This window comes from Fulmarus glacialis, unplaced genomic scaffold (genome assembly GCF_000690835.1).
Source record: "Fulmarus glacialis isolate BGI_N327 unplaced genomic scaffold, ASM69083v1 scaffold42515, whole genome shotgun sequence".
Taxonomy (NCBI): domain Eukaryota; kingdom Metazoa; phylum Chordata; class Aves; order Procellariiformes; family Procellariidae; genus Fulmarus; species Fulmarus glacialis.
The window spans coordinates 1-24,760 of record NW_009211874.1 but is presented as its reverse complement, the minus strand read 5'-3'; the positions used below and the strand labels follow the sequence as shown (position 1 = coordinate 24,760).

General features: G+C 35.6%; 1 protein-coding gene across 1 annotated transcript in view; it reads left to right on the top strand.

Moving 5' to 3' along the window:
• Positions 1-18,859, top strand: part of CASD1 (CAS1 domain containing 1) — a 23,354-nt gene extending 4,495 nt beyond the window's left edge. The window contains exons 4-17 of the mRNA XM_009577701.1: positions 195-257; positions 1,653-1,697; positions 4,405-4,528; positions 6,267-6,481; positions 7,491-7,916; positions 8,335-8,424; positions 9,006-9,125; positions 11,305-11,461; positions 13,013-13,092; positions 13,948-14,049; positions 15,374-15,514; positions 16,057-16,134; positions 17,109-17,201; positions 18,277-18,859. Of these exons, the coding sequence (XP_009575996.1) occupies positions 195-257; positions 1,653-1,697; positions 4,405-4,528; positions 6,267-6,481; positions 7,491-7,916; positions 8,335-8,424; positions 9,006-9,125; positions 11,305-11,461; positions 13,013-13,092; positions 13,948-14,049; positions 15,374-15,514; positions 16,057-16,134; positions 17,109-17,201; positions 18,277-18,543 (2,001 nt within the window). The 3' untranslated portion in view covers positions 18,544-18,859. The remainder of the gene's footprint in view (positions 1-194; positions 258-1,652; positions 1,698-4,404; positions 4,529-6,266; positions 6,482-7,490; positions 7,917-8,334; positions 8,425-9,005; positions 9,126-11,304; positions 11,462-13,012; positions 13,093-13,947; positions 14,050-15,373; positions 15,515-16,056; positions 16,135-17,108; positions 17,202-18,276) is intronic.
• Positions 18,860-24,760: the final 5,901 nt, after the last annotated feature.

The window sequence follows — 24,760 nt, the reverse complement described above, 5'->3', positions numbered from 1 at the left end:
TTTTCCTTTCTGTTTTCCATGTTAGACCAAGATGTCAGGCTTTTCATGCTAACTATAAAGGAAATCTCACTTTGGGCCGAGTTTTTTTCCTTCACAGTTGAATTGATGGCAATTAGTTTGGTTTTTTTTATTTTTTGTTATTAGTCTACTGCTTGTCTTTAAGCTTACAGAGTAAATCTGCATTTATTTTACAGGATTTCCTGTGGTATCCAGAAGTTAATGGCTCTATGAGGCAACGTATCAAATCTTGGACTGAGGTTTGTCTTAAAAAACTTTATTTTAGGAAAATACAGCAACTGACTGAAGATTACTGCCTTTTTTTTTTTTCACACACACAACTATAAGTACTAGGAGTCCAGTAACTGCAGCATATCACATATATTCAGTCAGTTATGTACCAGAGATCTGAAATTTGACATCAAAATATTGAAAGGGGAATGTTTACTGATATATATGTTTCTGGGCATCTTCTGGTCTCACAAGGATGGCTTCACTTGGGCCAAAAAAATTCCAAACCAAACCAGAAAAACCCTACTTCCTAGAAGCAGTTTGATTCATCCTATTAAGAGCTGAAAGGGTTTTACTCTGATGTGACGTTTCTCTTCCTCTGTGTCTGCTTTTATGTGACCAAACATTTTTGATCCTTGCGGATCCCTTCCAACTTGAGATATTCTATGATTCTATGATTTTACATTTGTGTTAATTTGAGTGTTCCAAACTGAAGGACAAAGGCAATTTGGAAAGTCAAGAATGCCTTGGGGGTTTTTTTCAATATTTCCCTCAAATTACATACTAATTATTTTACATGTTTCAGTTATGATACCGGTTGTCATGTAATTCAGCATAAAATCATGTATGTAATTCTGGTAACACGTAATATGTTTACAGATCGGCAACTACATTTTTCTTGTTTCTTCCTTTGTTGACCTTTAAAAAGCCTGGAGTTATTTAGCAACAGCCCCTGGTGATTCTTTTGCTACCCTATTGGTCATTCTTGCACAACACCTTCCATCAAGATAGCTGAAGTTATCATTCGTTTTTCTTTTTCTGTGATTACTACAAAAAATTGAGAGCTGTTAAACCCTTGCAGTGCCAAGGCAAAACTCATACTGAGGTGATCAGCAGTGTTTGTTTCCTTGTACTCTCCTGTTTGAGTACATATTCTGTTCCTTGTCCTAGACATAACTTTCAGACCAGAGCAACAATGGCAACAACTGTCCATTGTCCTTGTTCTGTTTTTGCAATGGGTTTACAGTCACTTCAGTCAGTAGAACAGCTCAAAGAGATGTTTGAGAATGCTGAGAGACACGGAGAGAAAAAGTACTTCAATAGTATGATCTACAGTTTACTTGACCTTAGGAGGAGATGTTTAGATAGCTTTTAAAGAGAACTTATGCTGCTAAATTGATAATGTTTGTAAGTGCTTATTAATGCTTTGCACTTTTGCAGATTCTGTTATGTGAAAATTCTGATACATCACAAATTCATGTTCTCTGTAATATATCTGCAATCTATTCTTTTGTAACCATTAACTGATGGACAAGTTGAGTCACAGTTAGTTAAGATATGAGTCTTAATTAACCTGCTCAATATAATAATAAGTGTAATTTGTGAATATTTTGAAACTAATTTCTTTTTACTTTGTGTCTTAGGGTTCTGTGGCAAAACCTCATATAATTGTAGCAGGAGCTGCCACGGTAAGTTATACGTATATGGGATATTTTAGTAAAGAAGGAAGTTCTGGTAGCATAACTTTTATGCTCTCAAGTTGGTTACATGATGAAGTTATTAACCCCAATAAAAAATACACTCTCAGTGAATTTTCTGTTATAAAATGTAGTTCTAAAATACCAGATATATTTTATTATAGCTGTGCGATGTACACTACTTGCTTTTTGGCAGCAATGCTGGTTGATAAGGATTGATTAGCTTGAACCTAGCTAATAAAGTAGCTTCTTTGTTAAAAGCAGATTATTCATTAAGAAAGTTAAATAAAAGTACTTGCATACTAACTGAGATGCATTTTTAATAAACTCTTTTCAGTCACAAACACTGCTTTTGAACATGACCCCATCTGGAACGCTCGTTTTGAGTGCACATATTTCTTTTAGACTTATGTGGGCAAAAACCTGAATTTTACAAGAATAATTCAACAACCAAAGAGATCGCACTTCCTGAATCTCGTTCCTCTGGAAGTTTCCACCACTGCTATGAGCTGCAGCATCACACAAAACAGGGCTGACAAGGACCTGAAGAGGTCTCCTAACCTATCAGTTTGCCACAAGGCAGGATCAGTTGTACCTGTGTCACGTTTGACAAGAGTCAACCAATTCTTTAAAACTTCCAGGGATGGAATTCAGCACCCCCCCAACAAGTGGTCTATTCCAGTAGTTGACTGGTACTGGGAATCAAGAGTCGAACAACTGCTCATCTCATTAATTCCACATTTAATGTCCCTTACTTCCAAATATTTTGGAACTGGAATTTGAAAGGAATTAGCTATTATAAATTCAGACCAGCTCAAATGTGGAGGGGGAAAAATGTGTTCCATTTTAAACAAAATCTTTTTAAGGCAGTTTGGTTTAAAGACAGCTCAGGCATTCTAGCAATCTGGAAGCTCCTGGGCATGCCAATCTAGGATGAATTCCCCCAATTTTAGGGGAAGGTCATATGTGTATGGAGACCTCCGCACATTTCCTGAGGGATTAGAAATTCTCTGTTCCCTTGCAGGTGGACCCCCCAAATTCTCTTCCTCTGTAGGATCCACGTAAATATTTGAGCTTCAGGAATTTTAGTAAGCCTAGAATATCTCGGCTCAGTCTGAGAATCTAGCATGTCTTACTAGCATGAGTCATTGTTTTTCACACACAAAATGCCATTATATATGGATAGTGTTCTGGCATGCAGGAGGTCGAGTTGCAAAACTACAGGACTCTTAGCTAAATAATTCCTTTTACTCATATATATACATTAGCCATAGCTTCTTGTCCTTTGTGGACAGCAGAAGATATGAACCAACAATATGTGTGTGATGCTCAGTTCTTTATAACACCAATATATTTACACAAAACATTAATAGTGATATCAAGAGTTGGCCAAAGATAAACGTCCCCTATTTTAAGGGACTTGCAGAAAAATAAAGTGCTTCAAAAATCTGACACATCAGCAACATTACCATGGCTAGCACTAGTGTGGTAACCTGCTACTAGATTAAACTGGTGTGTATTCTTGGACTTGTCAGCATTTTGAAACTTACCTGTATCTTTAACTTAGCTCTCACTTTGGTCATGCTAGTTTGGTCTGGACATGTCTGTCTTAAGATGTCAACTGCATAACAGCTTATAAATAGAAGTAAAGTCTTACAAGCTGGAGAAGCTCCAGCTAGTACAAAACTCAGTTGCTTGCTTATTCTGGGAAAAAGGAGATGCTCTGAGAATGTCACTGCAGTGCTCTGGTTCTTAGTTCCTGACTTCCTGTTGGATAGAATATGCTTCTTAAAATGTCTGTTTAAATACTGTAGGTATTTCAAGACTAAAGATTTAGCTACTGAGAGAAACTGCTTTTTTTCCAGAGTTTGAGTTCTCAGAGCAGATGCATGATATTTGGTTTCATGAAGTATTTGTTTATATTCAATAGTATTCTCAGGAAGTGGATTAATCAGTGTACTTGGCTTACATCAAAATTTTACGTAGATATTTAGAAATGACTAGAGAGTTCACTACATTCAGGCTAAATTTTTTTTTTTTAACAGATTTTGACTAAATCAATATAGATACAGTAATACTTTTTAAAAAATGCTAAATCTGTTTTTCCTACAGTATAAGAGATTCTTTTCAGAAGTTAGGAGAAATTGTTGGGTGGCTATAGCATTCTCCCAATCATTTCACATAGAAGATTAAATCAGAAATTAAAATAGCTCTTTGCTTTTGTTTTTTTTTTCTTTTTTCTTTGCGGATATCTGCAAAACAGATGGAAATATTTGAACTCAATACTACTGTCAAGTTTTGCCTGCATGCGTCTCTTGCTGTGGTCAGTTTTCCTAGACTGAAATTGACCGACTTGAGCATGATTTTTATATAATGTGACTGGCTTTGCTACTTCATCATTGTTCAAAGTCAAGGGGCTTTTAATTAAAACACCTTGCATCATTTAATTTATGAAAAATCAAATATACATTAAGTAGAATATTATATACTCCACATTTAAATGGTCTTTTGAATGTAATTATCTGTCTAGAGAGCTGCTTGGTCCAAAAGAAATTTTTTAGCACTTTAAAAGCAGAGACTAAAGAAATAATCTAACTTTATAGAAATAATGAAAAATAGCTACTAATGGAGCAATGGAATCAGTTAATTAGGGGTCCTGAGACGTACAGGTTCTGAATCTCTTTCTTTATTTTTCCAGTGGTCTATCAAGATTCACAATGGCAGCAACGAAGCCCTCGCACAATATAAAATCAATATCACTTCAATTGCACCTCTTTTGGAAAAATTAGCAAAAAGTAGTGATGTTTACTGGGTCTTACAAGGTAAAGTAATGAACAGTAGGTAACAATTTATACTGTCATTGTCTGTTGAATCATTATCTTGTAGGATATGGAAAACTTAGTCCATATTGCTTACTTGCAATAGGTGTAGACTGAATTCCAATCTGGCCTTTCTTGCAGCCTTAACTAGCTAGTACCTAACTAGCTGTTACTAGTGATGGAGATTTTAAAGCTCTGTCAGGAAAATCTTTTGCCTTCTGAATTCTTAATTCTTTGTTAGCTTATTCTCAGACTCAATATGCCATGTCTGTTCTCCATGTGCTGTGCTCCATACGTGCCTCCTGGGAGTCAGGAACACAAGTGCATAAAACAGCTGTATTCCTGTGTTTGTGTTCAATTAAATTTTCAGATTACATAAATAATAGGAGAGGTTCAACAAGTGCATCCTTTGTGTGTGTCTAGAATGAATAGACATACTTTAGAGAATATTGAAAATTTAAGTCCTTAGAATGAAACTTGCTTCTGTACACTGAGCACTGACGAGTTAAGATTAGGAGCCAGAAATCATGGTTCAAAATGAGTCTGTGATATTTTTATTATGGCACCAAGCTTACATTCTTTTGCTTTTCTTCAATAAAACTAAGGTATGTCTCTGACACTGAACAGTGAGCTCATACGTAGAATGTGCTGCTGGTTTATCTGCCACAGAATACAACATTTTAGATTATCATCACCTCAGTTAGAAACATAGGCGGATTTTGAGCCCTGATAGGAATATACCCAGCTGTACCCTTACAATCACATCCAAGTTCCTATCAAAGATGGTTCTAGAGGTTAACCTGAATCATCAAATTAATCTTCTTGCATTCCATTCAAAACCATTTTATCTATAACAGCAGAAGTTAGCTGTCAGACATGTCCCAATGTTATGTTGATAAAGATCCAGTCCATTTAAGTCATCTCTGAGCTCTTTAATGGAAGAAATGAGAGGAAATAAGAAATAAGAGACAAGTCTGTACACACAGAGTTGTCTAGACATTGATTGTCCAAAAGTAGGCATTGAGGTAGCTAAAGTAAATCAACTTAGAGCTTGTAGAGTGCGTTTTTCCAGAGTTATGAACCTCAGTAGCTTTTCATAGCAACTTATTGATCTCCAGCTGACCTTTTGATCTAGAACCCTGTATAGCCTTGTGTTAAGCTCTACATAATTTCTGAAGCCTGCAGGCAATTAAGTGGTGTTCCATTCTTCTGAAAAACTGAAATTCTGCCATCAGTTAAACTGGAATCAACAGGAGCCAGTGGAATATGCTTATGGACTATGACTTAGAGAAATGAGAAGCTGGTTTCTTCTGCAGTAACTAGAGGGTTTGAGAGATATTTTTTTCCATGTGTCTATTCTGCTGCCTATCTTCTGTCGTCTTGGCTTTGGAGTCTTTCCTTCGGGGATTCCATTACTGAGAGAAGGCATAAGCAGCTCTGCACTCCAGCGTTATATGCTCTTCATGGGTTTGGGGAAATTAAACAGGCATTCATGTCTGGCTAAAGCTTTGTAATCTATGAGTACATATGCATGACTAGGGAATGGCAATAAGAACATTTCATCATAAACAACTCTCGTTACTACTCTAGTTACTGTAACAGTCACTCATTCCTCATTGTACATTTTTTCTGTACCATTAAACAATTGTGACTACCTAAATGAAAATAACCTGTACAACTTGAGCTAAGTGTTTGTCAGGTAGAAGATTAATGTGCTTGTTCTTTGTCCTTTCAAATCCAGACCCTGTTTATGAAGATATGCTGAGTGAAAGTCGGAAAATGATCACTAATGAGAAAATAGATGCTTATAATGAAGCAGCTGTTCGTATTCTGAACAGCAGCTCCCGAAATTCCAAAGCTAAAGTTAAAGTGTTCAGTGTATCAAAATTGATAGCACAAGAAACTATCATGAAGTCTGCAGACGGCCTGCATCTCCCTGAATCAAGCAGAGATACAGTAAGTGGTTTTTATCACTGGTCAATATTAAAAAGTAATAATAGTAAACTAAGACTTTAAGTGAATGTTCTGAAATGGCAGACAATATGAATGTAATGAGGACCTGCACATTCTTCAGGAAATTTTGTTCAGAAGATGTCAAAAGGTGGGAGGGCGGTCAGTTAAATATGGTATTTAAAAAAACATTTAAAAATGTGTTTGCTATTAACATTAGTGCATAGCTATTTTAAAATAGCTGTTAATCCACTAAATCTTCTAGATCCTGAGTGCGAGCATCGTGCTTTCATCTGCATGAATGAGTTAGAGTGATAATGATTTGTAAAGCAGTGCTAAGATATGTCTTAAATTTTCCTCTATGTGCCCATGTAATTTTGTTTAGTAAGGAGTATGAAAAGGATAAGAAAACACACACTATACACCTTCCTGGTTGCATGGAGTGCCACTGACTTTACTTCTTATTTTATCTTTAACCTCATATATATATGCATGCAGTGAGCCCCTCTGAGCTTTGTCAGTCTGCCCTTCTTGTGACTGAGCTCTCCGACTGTGTCACTTTTAGTTCCACTCCTTTGCAGGTTTCAGTTGCTTTCAAGCACTGGATGAACTAAATATCATCTCACCACAGGTCTCATTGTCATGTTTTAAACATTTTCATTACCATGCCCCTTTAGGACCCAAGTTTGTGAGCTGTTTTTCATTTGTGTTCCATTTAGCTCTTTATAGCTCCTTTTACAACCAGTAGAGAGAACCCTTCTGTTGTAAGGATTAGGATTAGCTCTTTTTGCTTACCTCAAGAAGCTCAAGGGTTTCCTGTTTGGAAGAGATTTTTTGACTGTACTGTTGAATGCAACTAGGTATATGGGGGTACTGTGAAATTTTATCTACATAATGATAACGCAGAATTGCATAGGTTTTATGTCAATGCATGATCTAGAAGAAAATTTCTTAGGCTGAAATGTTAACTTTTTTACTAGAGATTAATTGACAAAACTGCCTATTTCTTTGACAGAATGCGATGATCCTTATGAATGTCTACTGCAATAAGATAATGAAGCCCATTGATGGCTCCTGCTGCCAGCCTCAGCCTTCTCTCACTCTGATACAGAAGTTAGCTTTCTGTTTCTTTACTTTGTCCATTATTGGATATTTAATTATCAATTTAATTCATCGGAATAATTTTCGGAAGAACAAATCATGCACTGATTTGGAAAGTGGAGAGGAAAAGAAACCTGCCATCGGCACTCCTAATGTTTCTACTTTAGAGATGCTCTTACACTCCTTCTGCAAACTTGGTCTAATCATGACCTATTTTTATCTATGTGACAGAGCAAATCTTTTCATGAAGGAAAACAAATTTTATACACATTCATCTTTCTTCATACCAATCATCTATATCTTGGTTTTGGGGGTATTTTATACCGAAAATACCAAAGAGGTAATGATCATGTTGACATCCTACTTACAACGTTGTTTCCCAGTTTGAGTGTAAATAACTAATTGCTAAATATTGAAAGTTAGATTTTCAAAGTCAGTATAACTCATCTGCAAAAAATGCACTCACAAGCAATATAGCATTTGCATGGAATTAGATGCGAAAGCTTTTTGAAAGCATATGGGTATGAGCGCTTTTAGCCATTGTCACTCAGTCAAATTTGAAGTGAGCATAGCTCAGATACAAGAGAGTGTAGAGCACGTTAAAATCTGATAGACCTGTGTCCACTAGACAGAAGTCTTTTACAATTGAGACGTAGTTACCCATAAAGTGGTTTATTGTTTTGAACTTTTTCTCCTCATTTTGTAGATGTTCGTTGTACTTTTTGGAATAGCAACACTCTTGTTTTGTTTTGCATTAGACTAAAGTGTTAAATAGAGAACAGACTGATGAATGGAAGGGCTGGATGCAACTTGTTATTTTGATTTATCATATCTCTGGAGCAAGCACTGTAAGTGATTTGAATTTCATGGGTTTTTTTAAGTGGGAATGCAGTTTGGGTATGTTACTTCAAAAGAAAGTGCAAATGCGTATTAGAGTTGAATAGAATGAATAACTCATGCTATTGTACCTGTAGTTTTAAAAATGGTATTAGCAGAATTAGTTTTTCTCTCTATTTAAGTGTAGATTTCATTGATAAGAGCATTTTATGCATTACTTAGCCAATGAAAAAATATACTTGTTTCCTCCATGTAGAATATTACGTTAATTTATTTTTAATTGCTAGCAACACTTCATTTTATGTTCAGAACTTGAAACTGCTGAAGGTAAGCTTTCTAAGATCCTTTCTTAACTCTTTCTTAAGAATATGGAAAGTATAGAGCAATAAATAGCAGCAACTCATTTTAACATCAGAGAGGCTAGGGCAACAAAAGAGCTTAGTAAGAAACACGGAAATGCAGCATAATGTTTCTTTTCTTAGTTAAACCTGATTCACTGCAATGCAGAAAAAGCATGAAATAGGCAGAATGAAAGGAAAATCAAAAGCATTTACATGGCCATTTATAAAAGTTACTTTATTTTTCTCAACAGTTTTTGCCTGTGTACATGCACATTCGAGTTCTGGTTGCTGCATATCTGTTCCAAACGGGTTATGGACACTTCTCATATTTTTGGATAAAAGGGGACTTTGGTGTATACAGAGTGTGTCAGGTAAGAATATCTACTTGCCATTTTTATAAAGAAATTTGTTCAGATAACAAAATATCCGTAATATATCCATACTCCCTAAATAATGTGATATGAGATTACTTAACCAAGGTTTGCACTTTAAAAATGGCTATTGTTTTTATGTAATCTGACCTGTTTAGTCGGTAGTGTTTATCTAATACAAACATACAGCATATAAATGATATTTGCAATGGAAAAAATGTAAGTATGTAGTCTTTAAAATATCAAGACAAATATTTTCCAATATATACCAATGGAGTTTTCATTGCAGTATCAATTTACAATATATAACGATATATAAGTAATGATCCAGGCAGGCTGGCTGGCAGTAAAGAGGGATATCATTGACAACAAATGTATTTGTTAAATCTTCCTAGATTTATTCTATAGTCATTGGTGAGTAAGAGGTTTACGTGGATAGCTGTGATGTTCTGAATCACCCTCTGGAACAGCCTTTCTCCAGTTACTATTGAGAATAGATAGGTGGTGTGAATGTTCTCATCTGCTCTCCCCTGTTGGCAGAAAAAATGATGGTTTTCCCAAATTAGCCATTGGAAATACTTCATTTTGCTTCTCTTACCTTGTCCTTACAACATCAGTCTGCTCCATGTTGATATTTTCCTGTGTGTTTGGTTTTTTTTAATTTTTAGTATGTTTCTATTGGAGTTTTCTTTACACAAGTAGATAAATGTTTGGTGAATCCAAGAGACAGTTGCGTACAGAATTTCTTTTTTTGTCCTCTTCTGTGAATAAAGGTAATTATTCAGCAAGTTATTCAGCACATTGGTTTGCTTGCTCCCAGCATGGCAAGTCTTTATGTAGATGGAACAAATGTTGTCTTGTCTCTGATTTAAATTGAAGTAATTTCCACTTGCTTAAATTTTGAAAGCTTTTGATTTTTGTATGCATTTTGGATTTTTTCCACACTTGGTGAAATGAAAAACTTTTTGGTCGGTTAGTTGGGGCCATTAATAGTGTCCCAAAGCACTTGTTGTATCTTTCTTTCCTTCAGATGAGTGATCTTTTGGATCTGTTAAAGAAACTCTTCATGTTGCTATTTTATTAAGTATCCAACCATTTTACATTGAAGTAGATTACTAATACCTGAACAAGAGGCATCACTGTGATATTTGTTACCTCTTTCAAGACATAGCAAAGTATCGCCAAATATTGTACAGTACTTTTTCTTTCATTCTCAACTGAGAATTTGTTGGATTGGTTTTTTTGTTGGGACAGTTAGTTCTGTGTAACAGTATGTTTAACCATTTGATGTATAGAATATGGTCAGAAATACCACACCCCTCTACTGTTTTTCTTTAGAAACAGATGAAAATTTCACAAACATATCAGATGTATCTGCTTCCTTTGAAAAACAAATATGCAGGGTTTGTTTTGTTTTTTTCATTTAAAAACTGGTGCTTTTCTTGGTTCAAAAGCCTTTTCAGTTATGGGTTTGAGTTTTCAGATCAAAATGTAAAATAGGGAGCAAAAAAGTACTTTCCAGTCAGCTATATTGATTCTATGGGTTGTTTTCTTTTCCAAAGACAGTGTGTTGGAGCCTACATTTGTTAATAAAGAAAATGAATTTTTGCACCATAACAGTACTGGAGAACAGACCTATTTTTGTCATTTCCCTGCAAGGTTTGCAGTGTGTGCTGTAGCAGTTTAAAAAATAAAAATAAAAATAAATCTTCAATTGCTGTTAAGTGTTACATTGTCATGTAACTTAGGTCATGGTGCTTATTAAACATATGACTACAACCTAACTGCAGCACTGGTAATGACATTTCTCTAGCTTTAACTGAGCTAGCCCAGGTACTATGGGAGTGAAAGCAGAGAGGCATTAACAGCATCCAGCAACTGGAATACTTAGTCCCCAGCCTGGAGTCAGTTCTATTTTACCCTGTTTTCATTGCTATCTCTACCCAAGTAGGCCAGCGTAGGACAGGTCCAGTACTACATAATCAGCCTGCAGTCTTATATTGCATCATTGATGCTCCCCAAGATACTTACCCATGTTTCAACTGAAACATAATCAGCGTGTGAGATGTAAAATACATAGATATTTTTGTATAGTGCTAAAGAAACATGTCCCCCGTCTTTCTTAGCTTTGCCTCCCAGTTTATATATCCTCTATCTTCTCTCCTCTGACTCCTTCCAGGTTTTATTTCGTCTGAATTTCTTGGTTGTGGTACTGTGCATAGTGATGGACCGACCTTACCAGTTCTACTACTTTGTGCCATTAGTCACTGTCTGGTTTATGATCATTTATGCCACCTTAGCTATATGGCCTCAGATAGTCCAGAAGAAGGCAAATGGTAAGATTTTTTCCCCCCCTTCTGCTATAAAACATTTGCATGTTACTACAAATTATAACCATACTGAAAATGGTATTGTTAGTACATCTCGGTCTCTTTTTAACATAGTCAAAATATCTTAAACTGCTGTTCACAGAAATATGGTTTGTCATAGATGAATTATATGTCAGTTGAAAAATGTAACAGGTGACAACTAAAGTCCATCTCTGGATACAGTCATATTACTTTTTAATAGGTTTTGACCATCAAAAATGTGTTTTATCAAGAGTTGTAGTATTACCGAATGCAAACTAAAACCATAGGTTACGCTGTCTATGCTAGCGGAGATTGTTGCTGTAGTGTACTAATGGGTATGGCATGAGCAGTGAGCATTTAAACTTTCCCATTCTGCATTGCCAACGGGTCTTATCCATCTTGAGCACTAATTTTGCCATATCCTGCCAAATAAGAACTTGGTGTTTGTTATCTTAATATCTTAAATTAAGTGAACTATCAGAAGTATGTCTTGTGATTTGGATATTTTAAATAAAAATTGAAGCGAAATCCCAGTTTATTTTATGCATTGCAGTTCATTGAAGAGCTGTCATCATGTGATAAATGCTTATTATTTAATTAATCCAAATTAGAACTAAAACCTTAAGAGTCTTCGATCCTTCTTCCCTATTGATGGAGTAATATCCAAATTTTGTCTACAGATACGACAATAAAATATACCAAATGCATGCTAGGAATAGATGCTGCAAAAATATAATTAGAGAGTAGTTTTACAAGATACCTCGAAGGCAAATAGCTCCAATATTCTTTTTTTTTTCTACAAAGGCACTCCTCTTCCAGATACAGAGAAATGACGATTGTGTACTTCGGAGCAATAGTGTACTGTGAAACTAGAAAATCTTTCAATGACACTTTCACTTGTTTATGTCCCTGTTTACAGCTGCCAATTTATATGGCAAGAGAGGGAGATAATCTCTGTTGCAATGTTGAGGCTTGGGTAGAGCCTAATATCAGTCGACAGCTTTGAGGAGCAGTTTCTCAGGCTTGTCTTAACAACATACTTATCCTTAATGACCTGCAGTTGAGCTCTGGAGTACAACTCGTACCTCAAAGTTAGTAATATATGCTCTACTTATTTCACATGACAAAAGCTGTTGGGCATTTTGTTTTATTTATTTATTTACATTCACCTAGAATAAGGACTGCCTGTGCAGAGTATTTGGGAAAGCAGAGGCTTTAAAATAGTGTTTCTGTTTGAACACCTAAATTCTCTTCTTTCTGTATGTATGTTGTCCCCGTTTTAGACATGAGGCTTAATTTAGGATTAATAGGTTGTTAATTGCTGTGAATGTTTGTTTTAATTGCTTAAAGTAAAATTTAATATGTAAATATAGATAGTGATAAAATATTGCTGGTAATATTTGAACATTTATTTATGAATGTATATATTACTAAGCATAGCTACACTAAATAATTGGCAATTATTATTTGATGTGTCCTGGGTTTTACTATTGCAAAATTGATGACTGTATACTGATTAATTTATTTCTTCCTCAGGGAACTGCTTGTGGCACTTTGGTTTACTGCTGAAACTGATTTGCTTACTGACATGTATATATTTTCTGTCATATTCTCAGGTTTGTAGATTTTGACTATTTTTATCCTTAACAGCCTAAGAGTATATTACCTATCTCTACTTTTAATGTGCTCATAACTTGTATATTTGCTCCTGTATCATAAATACAGAAGAAGAAAAATGGAACCTTTCAGTTTCTTTTCATATTTGAATTGGTGTGGATGCTGGAAAAAAACACAATTCTGTATCTTACTCATTTGTTTGTAATGCTTGACATATTTTCAGCGTACTGCTACAAATATAATAAATACAAAGGTCTGTGCTTTGGTTTTGGGGTGGGGTTTTTTTGATATGCTTAAAAAGTTACTGGTTTTTGCTAGCATATGGTGATACATATGGTGATACGAAGATCTGTGTCTCTTAGAGACCTGGTGTTGGTTTTGATACCTTATCAAAAGACTGGTTCTCATGCTAAAGTAGCGACTTACTGCATGCTGTAAGTATAGCTGACAAAAATAAGGGCAGAGTTTGTCACTATAGGATTTTACAGGGGGGGTTGTGTGATTTTAATCCCTCATTGGTTTTAAGCCTGTTGAACTGTAGTCTTCTGTAGAGTATGCATTCATTATCTCAACACATCAGTGGATCTCTCACTTTAAGCCTGCAGTACAAAATGGAAAGCGTGCCAATACCTTTATGGGAAGCAAAACTGAAACCCTCTCTCATCTGAAGAATTTTGGGTGGTTTTTCTTCTCTTGTGGGGGGGAGTGCCTTCTAAGGAAGCCTGTTATTTTGGTAATGCCACATAGCTAGTGAAATAGGGATGCGATAATATTAAAAGATAGCATATTGATTTAAATTCAGTAAATATGGTTGACGTTAGTGTTAACGCTTTTGCCATATTTATTTTTTACAGGGTGCATTTGAGAAGATATTTTCTTTTTGGCCACTCTCCAAGTGTTTTGAACTGAATGGGAATGTCTATGAATGGTGGTTTAGGTGGAAGTTGGATCGCTATGTATGTAACATTTGCATAAATTTATACTGGTCTTTTTAAGTGTATATTTTTTCGTTTGGGGGGAGGGAGGGTTGTTTTCCTTTCCTCCAGAGAAAGCAGGAATTTGTTCCAGTGGATTGTTTAATAGAAAACTAAGCTGCATCCACCTTACTTCTGCAAATGTCAGTCAAAGCCTTGCTTAAAAGATGGATGTTGATGTATTTGCTGCTGGATCCTGCTTAGTTTGCTTTTAAAAAATAAAGTCATGAAGTGACCTAGATTTGTCTTTTTCAAAAATTTTACTGCGAAAACTTAACAGCTGTAGCACTTCAGGCTATTGAAATACAAGGCAAATTATTGTGGTGGCTTTCTTAATAATATTTTTTGAAAGCTGTATCAATTAGGGATATATTTCTTTTAAGGTAACCTTTAAAACACTTTTAAAATCAGGGTCTTGATGCCCAAACCAGACTATTCTTGCACATATTTTTAAATGGTTTTTCAGTGGGGAAGTGCTTTCTTTCCAGTTACTGACCCTACAATGTGGGGGAATAGAACAGGGAGACACTGGTCATCTTTTTGCCCTCTTAGTAAGGTAAGTGGAGTTTCTAAGATGGCAGCATTTATCTGCTAACCTTATCTTAATGGGATCACTTGCACGCTTTTCCCTCTGGCAGTCTTCAGTAACTGAAATTTGTGGAGCACACAGTTGTCACGTCCTGGGCTGCTCCCACCAGCAGCACACACTGTGTTGTGACATTTCAGCTTTTCAGCTTCATTGGAGCTTTGTTGCTTGTGAACAGCGTGTATTCTGTGATGCCGCTAAAGAGGAAGTCCCAGAATAAATACAGAAGACAAGCACTGCATGGGCCTGAAACAGCATCGTGTTGCTAGCAAAAGAGAACTTGGCATAATATCATAAAACACTCTGTTGAAGAATTGTGTCTGAAAGAGAGGGAAGCACTGGTAGTACTTCTTGAATGTTTTCACCTGCCAACTTTGGAGAAGGCCAAAGATCCCTTTTCAATGCTGGCGTAGATTGCAGAGGGGATAGTAGGTACTTGAAAGCTTCTTGAAATTTCATTGTTGTGTCATTAATGCTCTGTGAAGCATTAGTAAGTGTACTTTATTTGTAGGTTTTGAGTTGAGTTAAAAACGCAGCTTATGACAATCTAGTGTAGAAAGCCAATTTTTGTTTGCTTCAGTAAATCTGGGAAAGGACATTTTGACGCCTAAGCTTTGGTATTACGAATAGTTTATACTGTAGCATTTCTGTTAAGAGTTTGTACCTGAAATACTTGTAAAAGCCATGAAATACTCATTGCATTCTGTTTGTCTTTTACAGGTGGTTTTTCATGGGATGCTGTTTGCTTTTATTTATCTGGCATTGCAGAAACGTCAGATGATATCAGAAGGAAAGGGAGATCCTCTTTTCTCCAACAGAGTTTCAAATGGATTATTATTTATTTCAATTGTATCCTTTTTGGTACGTACCTAGTATAACTAGTATACTCAGGTTTGTAAATCTCTAAAGAATAAGTTTTATGAAGTTCTTGTTTAGAAAATGTATTGATTTAAAAAATCAAATCTTGATCTGGATATATTTCAGCTGTGTTTTTGTGCACAGCCGTTCCTATCTACTCACTAAAATATTTTTCCTTGCAGTCAACTAGATGAAAACATCATCTCTCTTTCCATTCATTGCAAAGGTTACAAGAAAATTGGGTCATAAAAATAATATGGTAGATGACGCAGCTCTTATCTCCACTTTTGATTGCTTGTCTATTTGTGATCAAAAAATTGTCAACAGTATGGCTGTATCTTAGGGTTTGAATAAGTATGGTATTCATCAGTTGCAAAGAAGAATTTGAGAGAAACACAAAACTAAGCACAGTATAGTTTTTTCTATTACTGTCCCACATCTTAGTGAACCAACTACTGCTGAAGCACTTCAAAATAGCTTACCTTTTGTTTAATTTTTAAATGTTACATATAATTGCTTCACAGACTGATTTTTGTATCTTTTAGACGTACTCTATTTGGGCTAGTAGCTGTAAAAACAAGACAGAGTGCAATGAACTACATCCTTCTGTTTCTGTGGTGCAGGTAATTCTAATTATAGTCCTTTTCCTTACAGTGATAGAATCTAGTCTGTTCTTGTTTGGGCTTTTTAAAAAATTGTTTTTAAATATATTTTTGCTTTAGCATGGGATGTCAGATACGGAGCTTTATTCTCATGTCTGAAGGTGAAATACAGTTTAACTGCATTGCTCGCTGTTCATTGCCTTTAAGCACTGAAATCGCATACTGTGATTATGCTTTTGATAAACCTTGATGTCCTTAATGTAGGTTTCATATGCACTGTTTAAGTCCATACCCAACTTTGGACTAATTGCATAGCAGTGGAAAAGAAGAAAGCTGTAGGGAAGCATGAGTGTTTGGGAGGTATTAGTGTAGGAAGCAACCTATGGGACCCTGTAGTCACTTTTAGGCAGCGAAGAGGTGGGCCACAGGGGCATACATGTGGTTTTCTTCAATTTAGATTTTCCTCTTACTGTGTCCCCTGCCCCACTGTACCCCAGCTGTCTGATTCTGTTCCTCGCTCCTTCCTTTTTTTTAATAGTTTGTCCTGCTCTATTGAGGGGCAGCATTTGTGACTTAACTTTTTAATACTAATTTGACCATCTTGACCTTCTCTTTAAAAATTGAGGGTTAACTGAGATTTGTGGCCACCTTTATTTTAGGCTGGCATGGTATAACATGTTCTGTGACCATGCCTAGTAAATGTGTAGTAATATCTGTCAACATCAAGGCCATGATTCTACTGAAGATGTAAATGTGAGTTGCTATGCTACAAGAACGTGTGTAAGAGATTTGCAATTTCAAGACCTAGTTTGTTAGGTATAAACTGCATGGATTTTTGTTTGGTTTATATATTTATATATTTATTAGATTTTAAAGAAAATTTAATGCATGAACCTCTTCAATGTAGACAGGGAAAATGAATAAACCTTTTGTGTGTGTGTGTAATCTGCTTGTCATCCAGAGTCACTTTTTTTTACTTTTTTTTTTTTTTAAAGATTTTAGCTTTCATCCTCATCAGGAACATTCCTGGATATGTCCGGTCTGTGTATAGCTCGTTCTTTGCCTGGTTTGGCAAAATTTCTCTAGAGGTAAGTAGAATGATCAGAAGTACAGCGAATTGAAACTTAGAAATGTAAGGTGGTTTTATTACCTAAATTGTAGTATAACACATAAATAGTGAAAACATTTATTGGCTTAAGTAATACCATGCTGTTGTGTTTGACTTCTTGTAGCATTGTAGCTTCCGTCTACACTTAAAAATCATAGCTGAAATAGCAGTCTCACAGTAGCAAACTTATTTCTTACGCTGCCTTTGGAGGGGAGTTTAGGGTTGTGAGAGTGGGGATTTAATGCTGGAGTAAGCTGTGGTGTGTATGCAGTTGGAAGATAAAAATTTAAGCCAGTTGAAAAGTCAGCATGAATTATACTGACCAGTATAAGTATGCTTATAAATGTGTTTGCCCTAGGAAGCTTTCCTGCATTAATAAACAAATGTAACTTTACAAACAAAACCCTTCTTAGTGCAAGTGTTACCTTGTTCCATTGAGTGTATATTTTGAAACAGCAAGAATTATCTTGCTTGCCATTTTATTTGCTGTTTAGTAATACTAAATGTTTAATTTTATTGTATTACTAAAATGTATTTTTAAAAGGGAAAGGAACTTACAGGAGAAACTCATTGTAATACAAGGTATATGTAGTACATGATTTTGAATTTTTTTTTAAAGGATCACATTTTCATCGTTCTGATTCCTGGTGAACTTTAAGGTGCTGATCAACTCCAGGGACCTTTGCATTCATCAGCAGTTAAAGCATTATCTTTTATTTGCAGGCATGTTAGTTCAGTCCCTCACCAGAGATACAGTAACTGAGTGGAGGCGTATTCCTCATCTGTTCTGACATAATGTAAATGATGCTCCCCTGTGCCGTATTTGGTTAAGGGCTAAGCAAACCCATTTTACTGTGTACTGTAACAGACTAATAGTTTTGTCTTATAGCAAAGATGTGGAAGACAGCTTCTCAAAGTATGTTATTTAATCATAGATGTCTGACTTAAGCAGAAGTACAGTGTGTCAGTTGATGCAATAGTAATAGTTATATGCTTTTATATGAGTAAAAATATTTATATGTAAGTATTATTAAACACACTCTTTTTTCTTTTAGCTTTTCATTTGCCAATACCATATTTGGCTGGCAGCAGACACAAAGGGGATCTTGGTGCTCATTCCTGGATATCCAATGTTTAATGTTCTTGTCAGCACTTTTATATTTGTGTGTGTGGCACATGAAATTTCTCAGATCACTAATGATCTAGCACAGATTGTGGTTCCTAAAGATAACTCAACTCTGCTGAAAAGGTTGCTATGCATAGCAGGATTTTTTTCTGGACTACTCCTCTTCTCAGCAATGCAGGATCAGTCAAGGCACTAACTTGAAAAGATTCTTGGAAACTTTCTTCAGGTTTACTTTGTGTCTGCCTGAACAAAAATTCTCAACTGGAGGTACAAGAAGACATTTAAATTAAGTGTGTGGAAAATGTATATAGTGCAAGTGTACATATTTTGTGTGGAAATAGCCTTCTCAAATAATCTGAGAAACAAGAATGCACTGTACAGAATTGCATGTGAAAATGAGTCTTTTCTACTGGATATATGTTTCTGTTTACATATCTGTTTAAACGTGACACGAAGAAGTGAAGTTAAACGGTTTAGCAATATCATGTGCATATCACAGAATCAACTTTACCTTGGGTCAGCCGAATGAAGAGTGGATGTTACTAAAGTACCGCCTATACATAACACATGCTGTAATCGTTCTCATCAGGGAGCAAAGAAGAGCAAACTTGGGATCCTTTGTTAATGGTCACCTTTAGCTGATGTGAAACATGAAGTGACTGGTAAACCAGGGCATTTTTCTGAACAAAATGGTAATTTTTTGTTTAGAAATTAGTATTTTGGGTGGAGATAGTATATGTTGTATGAAACCCTTTATACATGGAAATAAAAAGTAATCACCAGTTCAGTGATTTAAGATTATGTACAAGTTTACATAATATTTTATGGGGTTTTTGTGGAAGTTTAAGATGCTTTCAGCAAATATGGTGAATTCTGAGGTGAAATTTTTTTATAAAGAAAATTTGATTTTTTTTTCCCTAAAATTGTTTGCTTTTTCATAAATTTTCCACTAATTCATTTAACCATCTGCAGTTCTCTGTACAATCCCAGTGAACAAATACATGAATAATTTTCAGACACTCAGTTCAAGATGGAGAATTTTTGGATGACCTCTAACCTTTTCCAGTCAGATGAAATCCCATCATATCCATTCTATCAGATCTTAAGGAAACGGGAGAACAGGGGAACAGTGATCTTCGAACCTCTCTCTGAATTTGTACGTGACCTTGAACTGGGTCTCATTAGGGAACTGGTGCCGTATTCTATCCTGTAATAATATTTTCATTTAAAAGGATGTGAGTCAAGGATGCAAGTCAATCTGTTGATATCACGAGGAGGAGGGGTTAAGTGGTCATCTTGTTGCATGCAGATGGTTGAGTCTCAGAATTACAAATGAAATGGGATTGGAGCTGTTTGGAGGAACCTTTTTCCCCATCCTTTTTAGCAGTGCCCATCTTTTTTATTAACTCTTTCCTTTAGCATAAAAAGTAAAATGGACAGAAATAGCCCTTCAGTGTGGGAGTGACAAGCTGTAATTTATGTTCCACTTATTCAGTGAAGTTATGGTCATTTCTTTGCTGTTTGTGTTTTTGGTTCAAGTGGTACTTTGACCTCTAGATGCTTTTTCATTTTATTCCTCTACTGATTGCTTGTTAGCAGTCAAAAGCACGAGCACAATATTGTTTTCCAAGCATATGTGCAATTATGTATGATTATAAACAACGTGAATCCTAATTTGTACTGTATGTACTGTCACGCACATGTGTTTGATCTTATCCCAGTTGAAAAATTTAATTCAAACTTGCAGCCACATTCTTTTAAAGAATGACCAGTCATTCATCATAAAAAAGAAAAAATAAATCACCCACTTCCCCCAAATTCAGCAGTTTTACTAAGTCTGACAGCTATTTTGAAGCTATTGGAAAGATACTCAGCTATTTGTGCTTTGTGTGCATTACTTCCAATGTTTGGAAAGTTAACCTCCTTGGTCAGTACATTTGAATGGCTGAAAGAAATGGTATAGGTGAACACTGTAGTGGGGGATAGGCTGCATAACCTTCATCTATTCCAGTATTAGGAGCAATGGGGAGCTGTGAGTTTGAGGGATAATTTTTGTTTTGTTCTTCACAACTTAAGTATTGTAGATACAATTTTATTTATCTGTTGTACAGACTTGGTTAAAAGATTTATTTTTAATGTTTGAAATAATGCACTTGTTTACTATTACTGTAAGTGGGATAAATATATTTTCTTTTCAGGTTATGTAAAAATATGAAGTAATTTAAACATTAAATAAATGTGCTGTGGATGCTTATTTTTGTAATGGGAGCAGCATCAATTAAGTAAAAACTTTTTATTGCTTGACTCTAGCTGGGCTGCACTTCACTGTTATGCCTACCTTAAATTACAGATTAGTACTGCAGTTTCTCCAAAGTGATATTCTGGATACTATTACTTCAAACGCAGGGCAGATACTCACTTGTATCACAAATTATTTCAGATGCAGTGCAGGAAGATTATTCTGCAGTAAATCGCACGGTCCAAGGTCTGATGAAATTACAGCTCCAGTAGCCAAAACCACCCCTGGAGCTTGGGGGACTTCAGCAGAACTCCGCAGCAGAGGTGTCGAATACTTTTTCGCCCTGGGTTTCAAGCTAGAAACTCTGCGGCAGAGCTCTGCATGAAAGCGGAGGAACTGACTTGGCTTTTCTTCAGTCTGGCAACATCAAGAAAGCCATCCTTAAGATTTGTTTGGGTTAAGGAATTTAGCTTTTAGTTTAGCTACTTAAGTCCCACAGTACATAGAAGAAGGGGCTCCTTAAGCAAAGGATTCAGAGTGATAGTTCATATCCCAAAGCTCCTTGTATAATCGGGGAGATAATACCTAATGGGGGCACCTGAACCAAGTGGAACAAATACTCTCCATCCTTTCCAGTTACGACACCTATTTAGGCATCTCCCCCAGTTAAACAGAAACCCTGCACAATCAGCTCCACTTCAGTTTTTAGGCACTTACCATCCACTGTCACTGTCCACAATCTTAACAACTGTAACAAAAAACTGTTCAGGCATCATTACGTAAAATAACCAGGCAGCAACATCACTACTTAATGTTTTCCTATTTATTAGATTTCACATTCCATATATTTACAGAGACATCTGTAGTGCTCTCTATTTAATTTGGTGGCAACTGTCACTTAATCAATACAATATCGGTTCATACTGTCATTGTACATCATTAAAAGTGGCTGTGAATTTACTGTTTTAACTCAGCACTTTTAACTATTACTAATTCTTTAGCCATTAAGTGTCTTTAGCCAGCTTTATGCTTCCATAGTAATTGTTTTAATAAGTAAAAATAAATAATTTGTTATTAAACTTACCTCAAATAAATGAAGCTTTCAATCATAAAATAGTTCAGGTGTGCTTAATACCCAAGTCACCTACATCATTAGATTCTTTTCAGAATAGGTGGTGCACCCACTGATGCAAACTGATTCTTTATGCATGTACGTAACAGTTCAAGAAATTTCCTTAAATATATCGGCACTGTTACCTATTAATACAAAGAAGATGGGAGCAGCTCAACTGGTAATTAATTGATTGTCACATCATCCTCAAGTTATCAGAAATTGTTACGATCCAAAACCAATACTATTTACAAAGTTTAGTCCTACATTGCATTAGAAATCATTATTTAAAATCCATTCCATTCATTTCTGTTTCAAAGCACTGACAGCTCATGCATTTGAAAATAGTAGTAGAAACCAAATGCTGATTGTACTCCAATTCTTCACAGCTTGGATAAAAGATGTAAATTTTTCATTGACTATAAATCTCAGTGTGCAGTTTTCTAATTCACTTTTCACCGATAACCATCCAAGCTACTGGAAAAAAGGAGGGGTCTCTTAGGGGGCTGATTGACTGATGAAATCTCTTCCCTGGTACCTTTTGGATGAGGTAGGTAGACGTGATGCATGCCATCAGGAATGGCTCTTTATTCCAACTGTTTCAGAAACTGACTTAGTTTTTCAACTTACATGACTATAGCTTGAGCTACCTCTCACAGTATAACCACCACCGGCACTATTCCTATATTCCTATTTGTTAAGATATCCTTGGGTTGTGCTTAGCATTTAGGGCAGCCTTGCAAACTCTGACGTTTAAGGCTTGACAATATACAAGTATGTATGATATGTACTGAGTACTGATTATATACTTTGCTGCAGTAGTTACCATACTTGTTGCACAAAATGTGTCTAAAAAAGCAGCTCGGGACTCGTTTTAACTATCTGCTGAGGTGTTGCATTCAGGTTCAAGCCTATAAACACATCATTGCTTAAAAATGAACATAAAATAAGGTTTTGTGTTTTGAAGGAACAGGGTCGTAACTGTAAAAAGAAAAAAAAAAGCCAGTGACTACTTTTTGGTCTTTTTACAAACTCTAATAACCTTATTCTACAGTTTCTTTTTAGCCTCAGTCTTAAATTCCTAAAACACTCAGTATTTCTCTTAGCAGAGACCTCAGAAACCTCAGCTAAGGAAATGTAGCCAGCATTTAGCGATTTTAAAGCAGACGCAGCTTTCTGCTTACAATGCAATGTCCTGATGGAACATACAGCTTCTGAAAGAGAAAATATTACAGAAAGAAGACAAAGCATAAGCGTCAGCTTAAAACAGTACGATGCTTTGAGGTAAAACCCCAAGAACTGTTGGTGTGAGCTGTTAACAACTGGAGACCCTGAAGTCCTGTGTTACGCTGTATTTGAGGATTTAAAGCAGCATCAGAAAAATTCATTTAAAATATGCAGAAAAGCGTCAGGAGATAAATTACCATCATCTCTTGAAAAATAAGGAAACCTCAGTTCAGATCCTTTTAAACAAAGTTGATATTACTAAGCTTTCAGCTGCATAGACAAATGCCTCTCAAAGTAACCATCTCCCAGAAAAGTATGTATTTAAACTCTTTTTTAAGATGCTAAAAAATAATCCTTTGTTTATTGGATAGCTAGTTCTCCCACAGCTCTTTTTGCTCCAAAAAACCCAAAGAGTGTGGAGGATATAAAAAGCAAACCACATCGGGGCACGTCACAAAAAAGGGTTAAAAATTAGTCCATGTAAAGCATAACAACCCTTGTTTACTTGCAGACATTAATTTCTGCCTCAGTAGTTTGTAACAGTTTCTTCTAACACAACGAGATAAATGAATGGACAGATTTCAAATGTTTTATTGCTTACAAGTTGCCAAATAGGTTAAATATCTGGTAAAGGAACAGAAATCCAATTATTTTCAACAGGAATAGTTTTAGGTTTTGGTTGGGTTTCTTTTTTCCCCCAAAAAAATAACTTTGCTCATTACATTTTGATAATCTCTAAAAAATTAATGCCTAACGAATCTGGAATACTATTTCTAAGCCTCATCATATTGCACAAGGTTTCATGCTTATACACGACTGCTTTTCGTGTGCAAATGTAAGGCAATTATATCATCCCATTGAACAGAGTCTAAAATCCTTTGATCTTGGTGCTTATTTTGAAGTTTTGATTTCCCTGTTAAAACTTCCAGGAGAGATCACAAGACAGAATAAAGTTTGATATTTATTAATACATATATTTGAAAGATTATTTTCTGAATGTAACAAATATAAAAAGTTATCAGTGTTTACAAATTGTCAAAAATGTCCAAAGTACAAAAGGATACAGTACATTAGTTATATGGAAGTGATTGTACTCTCTGGCACTGAAATCATCTTAATACTGTGGGCATGCACAATACACACCAGAAAAACTCATGCATCAATCAGAACAAATAAGGAAGTAAGACAATTTGCTGCTTTCTTTGATTACAAATTCATTGCTTCTGTTAGTTTTCTTTCCTCAGGAATACCATTTACCTGCAAATAGATGAGAATTTATACAATCCATCAGCGGCAGATCATGCTTGAACAATATTGAACTGTCAATTGGTAGCACAGCACATAAATAGTATTTAGTATGGTTATCAACAACCACAATGGAGAAACACCACAAGTACAACCTGGACCAAAAGACAACATAGATGTGAAAAAGCTCTGCTTGCTTTCTTCTGGGAAAGGAGAGATCTGGGAGAAGATTGTTTAACTGGGAATTTATCTCTGTGTTAGGGATCTAACAGACTTTATAGGGAGACTGTGAAGCTCAAAATGGAAGACGCAGTATACAGTGTACATGCACTATTTAGTCTTTTGCATTATAGGAATATCCTATAAACTTTTTCATCTAAGCACCTTAAAATAGTCCTCATTAATTTTGCCAGTTGACAGAGACAATTATAAAACTTAATATACCCTCTCATATTGGAGACCAGTAGCAATTTTCAGCAGTGTAATATAAACATTAGATGTGAGTTGTCAGTTTTCATACAATTTTTTTCCCAATTATGTTTTAACTTTGTGAAGTTACAGACTGGATCGATGGGCCGAGGTCAATTGTAT